Source organism: Motacilla alba, chromosome 5 (genome assembly GCF_015832195.1).
Source record: "Motacilla alba alba isolate MOTALB_02 chromosome 5, Motacilla_alba_V1.0_pri, whole genome shotgun sequence".
Lineage (NCBI taxonomy): Eukaryota > Metazoa > Chordata > Aves > Passeriformes > Motacillidae > Motacilla > Motacilla alba.
In genome coordinates this window covers 61,452,652-61,464,990 of record NC_052020.1, presented here as the reverse complement: position 1 = coordinate 61,464,990, position 12,339 = coordinate 61,452,652, and the positions used below count along the sequence as shown (strand labels likewise).

The 12,339-nt window shown below is 49.2% G+C and overlaps 1 protein-coding gene across 1 annotated transcript in view; it reads left to right on the top strand.

Annotated features, from left to right (window-relative positions):
- Window positions 1-12,339, top strand: part of FANCM (FA complementation group M) — a 54,047-nt gene that overhangs the window by 36,641 nt on the left and 5,067 nt on the right. Inside the window, exons 12-14 of the mRNA XM_038137625.1 lie at window positions 1,360-1,517; window positions 2,076-2,228; window positions 10,386-12,255. Coding sequence (XP_037993553.1) covers window positions 1,360-1,517; window positions 2,076-2,228; window positions 10,386-12,255 — 2,181 coding nt within the window. The remainder of the gene's footprint in view (window positions 1-1,359; window positions 1,518-2,075; window positions 2,229-10,385; window positions 12,256-12,339) is intronic.

Genomic DNA, 12,339 nt, shown 5'->3' with positions numbered 1-12,339 from the left:
GGTTGGGCTGGGTGGTCTTTGTGGGTCCCTTCCCACTCAGGACATTCCTGATTCTGTGACCCCTGTGGGTCCCTTTGATGTCCTGTGCAGGCTGCCCTGGAGCAGAGGCTGGGTGGAGTCACTGAATAAAGCAGGGATTTATCCAAAGCATCTCCTCCATGGATCCACCTTGGGCAGCACCAGAGCCCAGCCAGGGCTGCACCCAAGAGGAACCCAAATGGTCCCAAAATGCACGAGCGCTGCCGGGGTCTCTCCCTTGGCTCAGCTCTGCTCCATTGGCACCTTGCAGTTCATTGTCCCGTTCCAGCTTTAGCCCAGGCACTCCCACCCTGCTTGTTTGTCTCTCTGCAGCCCACGCTGTTTGTGCTCCTGGGCTGAGCTTTGGATCATTTGTCCTTGGTCCCAGCTGGAGCAGGAATTGTTTTGTCTCCCTGCTCTGTGCAGAGCTCAGCATCCCCTGATGTGAACCCAGCCCCACACACTAAAGCAGCTCAGAGTGGGAAAATAGAAAAGCCCAACCTGAGACATCACCTTCCCTCTCAGCATTCCATGATTCTGTGATCCCTGTGGGTCCCTTCCCCCTCAACACTCTTCTCTGAGATTCCAAATTCCAAATTCTTCTCTGAGAATTGTTCTTCTTTTCCTTTTCCTTCAGGTCTCTGTTTTCCTCCCCTGCCAGGTCCTTGGACTGGGTTTTCTCTTCAGGAAGGTGGCATTTACACTTGAATCAGAAATGCTCCATAGCAGTGTTGATCTCCTGGGGTGTTTTAGTGATGGCCTTGAGAACATCGCTGTTGGCTCATTTTTCCAGGTTCTCCTGAGCAGGACATGAGCAGGACTCTGGTCTCGGGGTTTGCTCTGTGCAGACACAGCCCCCGGCAGCTGGACCTTGAGAGGACTGAGAGATCCTGATTCCTCATCTGTGGCATTAATTCCCAAAAGAGCCTGGGCTGCAGATTCATCCCAGATCCTGGCAAATTACCTTCATTGTTTTCTCCCAGCTTCACACATCTGGCCTGGAAACAGTCACATTCTCAGCTCTGATTCTTTGGAATCTCTTCCCAGCCAGGGCTGTTTAAGGGATTTGGCATTATTTGGGATAGTGATTTATATCTCTGTCTCTATTTTTATGTGATGCCCTCCCCCAAACCAGCTGTTTGATGATATTTATTTGTATAAAACATTAACACTCTTTGGATGCTTGTCCTGGATTCAGATTCTCTGCATCTGCTCTTGGTTGTGGCTCAGAGAAGATTTTTTTTTTTTTTTGTGCCTGGTACCACACCGAGTTCTTTTATTGTGTGCATCCCTTTTCCTCCAGCAGGTGACATTTCCCTGTGGTTGTTTTTCCCCCCACAGGCCAAAGGCAAATGAACTCCCGTGAGAGCTGGTCCTTGTCACCTCAGGAGTTTGAAATATGGGACAGGCTCTACAGGATTAAGGACAGTGATGGGATAAAGGAGCCAGTATTGCCTCGAGCTCAGTTTGAAACCTTGGAAAACCTGGAGGAAACACCAGTGAGTTCCATGCAGTGCTTCCTTGGACTCGAGGCCTGAAGGATGCTGGAAATGCCAGAGTTAACTCTGGATTTGAAGGACGTCTGTTATAAAAATGCCCTTTTGAGATTTACGTGTGGGTTTTTGAGGTTAAGGATGTAGCAACTGGATGTTTGAAGTGGGTCTTTGAGGTTGGGTCTGTAAGTAAAAAGTTAGGTCTGTAAATTACAAGTTGGGTTGATAAATTAAAAATATATTAGAAAGTCTCAGTATCCATTAAGTTCTGCTCCTGTTTTTAGGAATTCCTTGCAGGATGCTGTATTCACAGAGTGCCAGGGTGGTTTGGGTTTAAAGGGATCTTAAACCCATCTCATTCCACCCCCTGCCCTGGGCAGGGACACCTGGGCACCTTCCCCTAGCCCTGCTTGCTGCTGATGTTTTTATTTTAGACCAGACTTAAACCTGTGTGAGAAGGTTTAAATCCTCCTGTGCATTTCTGTATTTATTGTCCCTGACAGAGAAGTTTTGCTCAACAATTCCCTGCTGAAAACCTCCTTTTCCATCCCATTTCCCCTGCAGAAGCCCGAGGAGGGGGCAGCTCAGGAGCTGTCCCTGTCTGAGTGGAGCATTTGGCAGAATCAGCCTCTCCCCACATCCCTGGTGGATCACTCGGATCGTTGTCTCCTCTTCATCAGGGCCATAGAGATGATGGAGCTGATGAGGCACCAGCAGGTGAGAAACGTGCCCAGGGGCTGAATGCACAGTGAGAATAATTTAAAAATAATGAAATTTAAAAAAAACCCAGTAATTGTGAAATGAATTATGTGTATTTAATCTTGTTTAAAAATGTCTCTCTCTGCTGGGCTGTGGTTCCTGACCTTTTCCACAGAAACTGTTTAAAAAAGGAAAAAAAAAAACCCACCCTTAAATCAATCTCTTTTTAATGGATTCCAGTATCAGTTTGTGACAGAATGACATTGAGTTCAGGAGCTCCAAAGGCCAAGGAGCAAAGCCACCACGAGGGCTATCAGAGCTATTCCAGGAACTGGGAAGAGTTTGGTACCGTGTGTACATCCAAAGCTGACAGAAAAGTCATGCAGGAACCCACGGCCTGTTTTAGGGGATTTGCTGTAGGCCTTTTGAGCTTGTGTTTTTGAACTAAAAAGCCAATTGTTCCTAAGAATTAAGGGGTAAGAGGAGCTAAGCCAAACAAACCTGGATGGGAACCATGTGGGAGATGGGAATTTTGTTTTCTGACAGGGATGGCTGCAGAAATCCTTCTGGGAGGCACAAGGAAGTGGGTGCAGAGGTGATGGAGGCTCCAGTGGTTCACCCCCTTATTTTCTCCTCCAGCTGAGCTCCCAAATGTTGCCTTTCAGCACGGGGAGGTTTTTTAGGTCATCAGAAGCCGTTGCTAAGCTGCCCGAGTTTCCTGAATAATACCAGGGCTAATCAGGGAGGAGAATGGAGCCATTGTAGCTGTGCTCCTTGGGTGTGAAAGGGAGGCTGTGATCAGACCTGGCCAGCTCAGAAAAGCTTCTCCATCCCACCAGAGACATTCCTGACTCCTCTGGTGTTGGATTATATCTTTTTCTGACCCAGAGATGGGGCAACTGAGAGGTGCTTTAAAAACCTTTATTTTATTTTCAGTCTCATGAGAAGGGTGGGACAATACAGATGTTTTAATTCATGCCATCACAATCAGAAGCTAACTCTTTCCTAATTACAATGTACTGTAAGTGTTTATTGGCCTGTCAGGTTTAGCTGCACTATGTTGTAAATGCCTTAAAGCTAATTAGCTAAAATTACTCTTTGTGGGTCTTACTACAATGCATTTTTCATAGTTCTATTTTTTTCTAAAGTATTTAGTCTTATTTGTAAGGTCATCCTTTGAAACTTGTTTCTAGTTTAATTTTTTCCCAACAATTTCTGTCTTACTCTATGGTATTTTTAAGTCAGCATTTCTTATTTCAAGGTTTGTATGCAGATGTACACTATGAGAACCTTCTGCCAGCCTTTGAGAGTTTTTACAAATCAATTTCCCAGACTCTGACAGTCCCTGTGCCCAGCTGGGGTCCAGGACACACTGCAGAGGGAGAGGGCAGGGATGGGCACAGGAAGGATGTCACAGAATTCACAGAGTCACAGAATTATTGGGTTGGAAGAGACCTCCAAGACCATCGAGTCCAGCCCAGCCCCAGCAGCTCAGCTCAGCCCTGGCCCCCAGTGCCACAGCCAGGCTTTGTGAACACCCCCAGGGATGGGGACTGCACCTCCCCGGGCCATTCCAGAGCTTTATCACCTTCCTGTAAAATGCTTTTTCCTGATATCCAGCCTGGGTTTCCCTTGGCACAGCTCGAGATGTCAGGAGGAGGGAAATGGTTCCAGAATTAGCAGGTGCCCCCTGAGCCTCCTTTTGTCCTGGCTGAGCCCCCTCAGCTGCCCTCGTGCCCCACAGGGTGAGCCCCAGCCTCGTTGGTCTCCAGCCTTCTCCATCTGTGTGAGCAGGCAGAGGTGCAGCTGTGGAGCTTCCTCACTCCTCACCTTCCTCATAGGGTGTCCCTGGTGTGCCCAGGAGGTGACACAAGGTGACACTCAGCCTTCGGAGCCTCCCAGGGAGAAACAAAGCACTGGCAGGGCTGGGGTCAGCACTGTCACCAGGGTTTTATCTTCAGGGGTCCCTGGGCTCTTTCTTGCACTGAACCAATTGGGGCCAGTCCAGGGACACCAAAACTGCTCCACAAAAAGGGAAGAGGCAGCGTTGTCCTGATCCGATCTGATCGGGCAGCTCTGACACCGAGCTCTTGTCTGAGCTGCAGTAACGGTCCCTGCAGTCATCCTTGCCTCCCCGGGAGGCACTGACAGGGCTCCAAGGCTGGGAATGTTCCCACTGGAGTTCAAAATGGTCCCCTGGAGGAGGGAAAGGTCCTGGGACTCCTCAGAGCCCCTGGCAGGGCCTGGAGGGGGCTCCAGGAGAGCTGCAGAGGGACTGGGGACAAGGATGGAGGGACAGGAGCCAGGGAATGGCTGCCAGTGCCAGAGGGCAGGGATGGGTGGGAGATTGGGAATTGGGAATTCCTGCCTGGGCTGGAATTGCCAGAGCAGCTGGGGCTGCCCCTGGATCCCTGGCAGTGCCCAAGGCCAGGCTGGACACTGGGACACCCTGGGACAGTGGGAGGTGTCCCTGCCATGGCCGGGCTGGCTCTGGGTGGGATCCAAGGTCCTTTCCAACCCTTCCATGATCCTCTGGTGGAGGGTTTGCATGGATGTGCTGTGCATCCAGGTTCCTGCTATAAATATTCCGTGGCTAATTACAGCCAGCTGACCTGGTGACGCTCATTTAGGGTGCTTAATTAACAGAGGGGTTTAACACCAATGCAGGTCACAGCTCTTTCCTTAAATACCCAAGAGAGGGAACCTCAAACCACAGTTTCATTGAGGATTTTCTTAATGGGGGATGAAACATAAAATCAGGCAAATCATTATTTTACAGTGAATGACCAAATGATCTGGAAATTTCTGCTCAGTTATGTCTTGGGCAGAATTTCATTCAGAGATTTGTCATGACAATACAAGCCAGCACAAGAGGCATTTGTGTGGTTTTTTTGGTGTTTTCTGTTAGAGAAGAAATTCACTGATGTGTGCCTTTCCTTTCCTTGTACCCATTCAGCAATTCAAGAAATTTGTATTTTGTATAATAGATTTTAAAAAGTCAATTAAAATGCTTTTTTTTTAAAAAGAGATAAGTGAAAATGATTGGCAAAAATATTATATTGTGGTTATATGCTCTTAAAATCTTAGAGAAGAAGTTGGCCCAGTCAAAAGAAAATAAAAAAGTCAAAGAAGTCCCAGATGTGACCCCTGGAAAAGGCACATCCAGCAAAGCCTTTAATGCCCTGGGGGCTTTATTGCTACAGCAACGCCTGTGGGGCAGATGGGATTTACTCCCGGGGGATTTTTGGTGCAAGATGGGAGCAAATCAAATTGTCCTTCTGCAAAATTATTCCGTCTCTTTTAAGCATTTTTTGCAAATTCGAGTATGCTGTTTGGAAATAAGGCTGGGCAGAGTGGTCCTTGGAGGGGGATGATGTTTGTCCAGGTTTCTCAGGGACTGGGGAAGTGCCAGTGCTTTGCTTTTCCTGAGGAGAGGAGGGGGAATGCTTCATTTTAGTGGCCAGAGTGGGAGGATCACTCTGGAGCCTTCCCCTGGCTGTGGGAACTCACAGCTTTTCACAAGAAAAACAAAATAAATCCCCAAATCTTTGGGGTTGTCTCAGTTTTTCACCCTCTGACTCCACACACCTTGGGAGGGAAACATCTCCTAACGCTGGGATGACCCTGGAGCTGCTGGCCCTGGAATCAGCTGTCATTTATCATCTGGCTGGGGATCCTCCAGGAGAACTCCCTGCCAGCAGGGAAGAACATTCCCAGGCACTCTGCAGTCCCAGGGAACCTGAAAAGGCTTCCCAAGCCTTTGGAGTCTTAAATCAGATGCATTTTGGGGGAAAATTTGGTGTTTTCAGCCAGCTGGACCTTTTTTCTCAGGCGACCCTAAAGGAAAAGTTAAAAATGGTTCAAATAAGGACAATGAAATGGTTTTATCTGGGGTTTTTAGGCCCTCATTGCCCATAAATTCTCTCCGATTAAAATCCCCTTCTGAGATGTGTCAAAATTTCTGCTTCCAGAGAAGGTGGAAGGGTTTGGGCTGGTTTTGGAGGGTGAGGTGCCAGGGAGCCCCAGAATCTCAGCTCTCCAGTTCAAGTAGTTCCTTTGAATTGCTTCTTCTGATCTTGTTGCCAAATTTTCTAAATCCAAGCATTAACTGAGACCAGGGCTGGGTTGTTTAGAGCTGGAATTGCAGGTGCTGGGTGCTTTTCCTGGGGCTGGGGTTGTGCTCCCAGCCAGAACAGAGGAGTCACAGTGATTTGGGAGTGGGACTGCATGGTCCAACCATTCCATGGATCCCTGCCCTCAGCTTCCAGCTCTGCCATGCCAATGACACAAAGAGGGCAGGGGCAGGACACATCCTCAGTAAATGGGATTGTTAGTGTGGAATCCTGGAATGGTTTGGCTTGGAGGGACCCTAAATCCCATCCAGTGCCATGGCAGGGACACCTTCCACTGTCCCAGGCTGCTCCAGCCCTGTCCAGCCTGGCCCTGGACACTTCACAGCTTCTCTGGGCACCCTCATTAATTTCCTGATGTTGTTGCACATGGACCTCTTCAGCCTCTTTATAGATCCTGCTCCCGTATTTGCCAGGGCACATATCCTGGATTCTGTGACCACCTTTCTCTTTGGCTGTTTTTGTTGGGTAGCAGAAAGGAAAAGCTGACAGAACGAGCAGACCCATCAATAATGTGATGCCATTAGGGAATTATCCCAGTTTGGCAGAAGGAAATTGGGGTTTCTGTGTCCCTCAGGCTTCTTCCATGACTCAACTAAATAAATTGTTAAAGATCATCCCACGTAAAACACTGCAACCTCCAAAAGCAAGTTCTGCCAGTGCTTCTTCCCCTGCAGTGTGCTCTGGGAAGGGGGCGGTCGTGGAGCAGGGATGGATTCCAGCTCCTGGAAGGGCTGGGGAGGGAAAGGCTGATCTGAGCTCAGGGGGGAGCAGGGCACGCACAGGGCACCCGAGCTCGGGGCAGGACCATCAGTGCAGCACAGCAGCTGTGGGACAGGGTGGCCAGAGAAAGCTCCTGGAATCACACGAAGGGCTGGGCTGGAAGGAGTGGAAGCTGCTCCGAGGGGCATGGGGAGGGCTGGGAGGGTTTGAGTGAGGAGCAGCGCCTGCTGGGCCAGGACACACCGAGCCACAGCTCTGCAGGGCTCCACTCAGCTTGGATTGAGAAAAATCCACACCGCGGCTGGCTACGGATTTATCCCGGATTTTCAAATAGCAGCACCACCAGGGCTTCATCAGGAACAGGAGTCTTGATAGAAAATGTGCACCCAGAGCAGCTCAAGAGCAGACAGGGGGTAGTTGCAATTTTGGTACTTGATGCCTTAAACTTAAATCCTGGGAACCAGGGTGGGTATAATTACACATAGATGTACATAGAAAAATTGAAAACTTTAATATAGAATATTAATATAATTATACAGTATTATAATCTATAACATAATTAATAAAATAATGTGATAAATTACATAATAATGAATAATATAATGACTATGAAAGGATATTATGGTTATTATAATAACTATATAGTTATATAGATAGTTATATATATTAATATGTAGTTATATAGATATATATTGCTATATAATAATATATAGTTATAGTTATAATAATATTATAACTAGTTATAATAATATAATATAATGTAGTAAAATGTAATATAATATTGTTATTGTATATTATAGTATAGTATATTATAGTATAGTATATTAATACAATATACTCTAGAATAATATTATATATAATATGTAAAAATATTATTCTATTATTATATTAATATAATTTTATATTTAGTATTAAAAATTTCATTTTCTCTTCCCATTTTCTGCGCTAAAGCATATTTTGTTTTTCGAAGTGAATCAGTGGCTCCAGGCAGGCTCATTGATTGAGTACAATAATCTCCGAGCTGTTTTCCTGCTCCTGACCTATTTTCCCTGGAGCTGGTACACCCTGGAGCTCTGGGTTAGAGGGGAGCTGAGCAGGTGATTCAAGGTTCCGCATCGGTGCCCGTTCAGGCCAGCCCGTGCTAATCCCAGTGTGCCCTTTCACTCTGCCAGCACGCAGGGGCCTGGCTGGGACGGGCAGTTTTGTGCAGGAGAAAGTGTTTGGGGTGAAGTGGAGCAGTTACACAAGCCCTGAGCCCAAAGCAGGTCACCCCGCTCTGCCCTCCGTGCTCCATTTGGCTCTGGGCTGTCCCTGGCCCCCGCAGCACCGCCAGGCTCCAGCGGGGCACTCAGGGGGTGTGGGGGGGGACATTCCTGGGAAATGCCTCGCTGATCCTGCTGCCTGAGCTGGGATCCCACAGTCCCAGAAAGGTTTGGGTGGGAAGGACCTCAAACCCCACCCCGTGCCACCCCTGCCGTGGCAGGGACACCTCCCACTGTCCCAGGGTGTCCCAGTGTCCAGCCTGGCCTGGGGCACAGCCAGGGATCCAGGGACAGCCCCAGCTGCTCTGGGAAACTCCAATAGTTTGGGGGTTGTAGGTTTTGGGGGTTGTATTTTGATTGGTTTTGGGGGTTTAGTTTGAGTTTTGGGTTTGTAGGTTTTGGGGTTGTTTGCCTTTGAGGTTTGTAGGTTTTGGGGTTGTACTTTGGTTGATTTGGGGTTTGTAGGTTTTGGGGTTGTGCTTTGGTTGTTTTGGGGTTTGTAGGTTTTGGGGTTGTTTGCCTTTGAGGTTTGTAGGTTTTGGGGTTGTGCTTTGGTTGATTTGGGGTTTGTAGGTTTTTGGGTTGTTTGGGGTTTGTAGGTTTTGGGGTTGTACTTTGGTTGATTTGGGGTTTGTAGGTTTTGGGGTTGTACTTTGGTTGATGTGGGGTTTGTAGGTTTTGGGGTTGTTCTCTGGTTGATTTGGGGTTTGTAGGTTTTGGGGTTGTGCTTTGGTTGATTTGGGGTTTGTAGGTTTTGGGGTTGTGCTTTGATTAATTTTGGGTTTGTAGGTTTTTGGGTTGTTTGGGGTTTGTAGGTTTTGGGGTTGTACTTTGGTTGATGTGGGGTTTGTAGGTTTTGGGGTTGTACTTTGGTTGATGTGGGGTTTGTAGGTTTGGGGTTGTGCTCTGGTTGATTTGGGGTTTGTAGGTTTTGGGGTTGTGCTTTGATTAATTTTGGGTTTGTAGGTTTTTGGGTTGTTTGGGGTTTGTAGGTTTGGGGTTGTGCTTTGCCTGATTTGGGGTTGCAGGACAATAGTAGGCCAAGCCTGATCAGCGCTGCACTCCCAGAACTGTGTGGGGTGGGCGAGGACAGCACCTCCTCCCGTGTCACTCATGTTCAGTGGTTTGGCAGCTAATTAATCCTCAATCCATTTCATTTCTGCCTTGTTTGTGTAACGCTGAAATGCTGGAATTGAGCCCTTGTGCAGGGAGCAGCTGCTCCTGGGATAAACCCAACAGACCCTTATCAGCCCTGCTAGTGTCACTCCAGTGCTCCTCTGCTCAGGTGACACCTGGGCACTGACCTGGAACCAGGTTTGCTGTTCCTCTTGGATTTCAGACAAAGAATTCCATGTCCTGAGTCTGTGTTCTGACCAGGCTTGAGGTAAACAAATCATTTACAGCCTGCCAGATCAAAATCATCCTAAAACCCTCCTGGGACAATTCTTTTCCTCACTGTTATTATTAAGCCTTCTCCTAAGGCAGCTTGAGTTAAAAATCCAGACTTGGAGTTTTTTGGATATCTTTGCAGATGGATGGTTTAAGCATCAGCATCTGTGTGAAACTGGTGTTGAAGTGATGATGATGATGATTAATGACAATTTCTGTTCATAGAGCACTTTGCTTTGCCTGCTGCAACCAGAGAGGATCCCCAGCCCTGTCAGGGATCAGTCTTCAAGTTGCTGGAAGGTGGCTTTGGATCCTGCTTCCAGAAATATCTTCAGACAAGCCAATCTAATTATAAAGTCATTTTTCTCACCCTCTGTAAAGGTACCTCGTGTAATTTCAGGGATTAAGGAATCCAGGGATTCATCTGCCTGAACTGCCAAAAAATAATTGTTCTGTTCAGATCCTCCATGTCCAGGTCCACTGTGCTTTTCCCAAGTGCATGTTTAGCTGAGCTGGTTGCCTTCTGAACAGCAGATTTATAGACATCCATGAAAAATTCATTCAGAGTCTGTGGGAAGTTCTGCAGGAGAGCAAAACCTTCGTCCCTGTTTGGAACCTGGCTGTGAGCAGCCCTGGGTGTGCCTCTGGTAACCAGTGTCCTGTGTCCCCAGGGAGACTGCAGCTATGAACGGGAGCTCCAGCCTCACCTACGCATGGAAGATGTGAACATTCCAGGCAACAAGAGGAGTCCCTCCGTGGCCAACCCCCCCTGGGATCAGAGAGCTCGCTGCTCCAGGAGAGACCTGGCAAAATCCACACCAAAACCATTCCCACCTGATGCAGCTGATAACGAGAGTGAGTTCTTCACCACCTTTAAAATAACCAAAGCCAAGGCTCCCAGGAGAGCTCCTGGACTCAGTGAGGAAGTGCCTGTGCTGCCTCAGGATCCTCCTGCCTCTCCCTCAGGAACAAGGCTTGCCGTGCCTGGACACTCTCGCCTGGGCAGTGACAAGGACGAGGGGCTGGAGGTGACGTTTGACTTAAATGCATTTATTGACCTGTGTGATAGCAGTGACAGCCCTGAAACCCCTGCCAGCCCAGCAGCACAGCAAAACAGCCCTGCAGGTGAAGCAGCACAGCAAAACAGCCCTGCAGGTGAAGCAGCACGGCAAAACAGCCCTGCAGGTGCAGCCGGTGGGGCCCTGGGGAGGACCCACAGGGACTCAGGGTACGAGACCTCCCCCGTGGCCTCAGACCTGTTTTATCTCCCCGAATCCTGCAGGGATTCCTTCATGCTCCCGGGGCCACCCCAGGAGCCCCCAGGGCTGGAACAAACATTTTCCCAGGTGCAAAGGCTTTTGTCACAGTCCCCTCCCTCTGGGGATGAGCTGGAGGGTTTGGAGAGCATGATGAGAGAGGAAGGAACAAGATCTCCTTCCCCAAAAGTTCTCCACGATGGTCACTCAGAGGCACTGCAGGACAGCGTCTCCCCTGCGTCCCCAAAAGCTGATCCTTCACTGCTGCTGCTGGAGAATCCCAAAGTGACAGTTCCCAGGGAATTCTGTGCCTCAGGAAGTCCCCGTTTGTCCAAAGCTGTGTCATCTGCCAAGGCTGCTGCCGATGAAGAGGAGCAGCTGTGGAATGACAGCTTTGATGGCCTGTTTGACAGTGAGGAATTCCCTGAAATCCCAAACAGTGCTCCCAGCAGGGACCACCCCCTGACAAACGGCCCTTCAAAGGAGCCTTTCCTTCCCAAGGACACGGCAGAGGCTGCCTCTGCAGTTCCTGGTGAGGAGCAGAGTGTCTATTTGTTTGAGGACGAGGGCAGCCCCGTGAGCACTGAGCCTCCAGGCCGGGCGGGTCCAGCTGGGACCATCCCTGGGACAGAGGGAGAGCCGGGCAGGGAATTGCCCTGTGTGAGCCCCATCCAGCCCTGCAGGGAACCCATGGGGACATCAGGAGTGGCCCTGCAGAAGGATGATCCCTACGACTGCTCCCAGGACCTGTTCTCTGTCACCTTCGACCTGGGCTTCTCCATCGAGGACAGCGGGGATGAGACCCCTGAGGAGAGCAGGAGTGCTGGTGACCCCAAACTGAACGGGGCCCTGGGGACTGCCAGAACATCCCTGAGGGATGGCTGCAGGCTGGAAACCTCACCAGGGTGGGACTGCAGGAGGCTTGAGAGGAGGGACGTGTCCACACCGTTGTCATGCCAGAGCAGGGGCAGGAATGGCAGGGAAGGGACCGAGGGTGCTCCTGCTGCAGGGCCTGTCCTCGAGTCAGGAGGCAGCAGAAGGGGAAGGGAACCCCCTGAACCTTTGCCTTCAGCACTTCTGACCCCAACAAGCAGGAAGGGTGTGGATATCAAAGCTGTCAAAAGAATTACTATGAAAGCCAGGGAGCAAATTCCAGAGGTGCCTCCTGTAGATCAAGTCAAAGAAAGCCCATGGAGGCAGAACTTGGGGAGATCAGCCATGGATTCCCCTCCAGGAAGGACAGAAAGCCTGGAAAACACCAAACTCCGTGGATCCCATGCTGCAGGTAGGGAATTTGGTGGGACAGGAGTTAGACCTTCATGGTTAGGAAACAGGGTCCAGGATCTTTTGGATCCTCACTTTGGTTTTA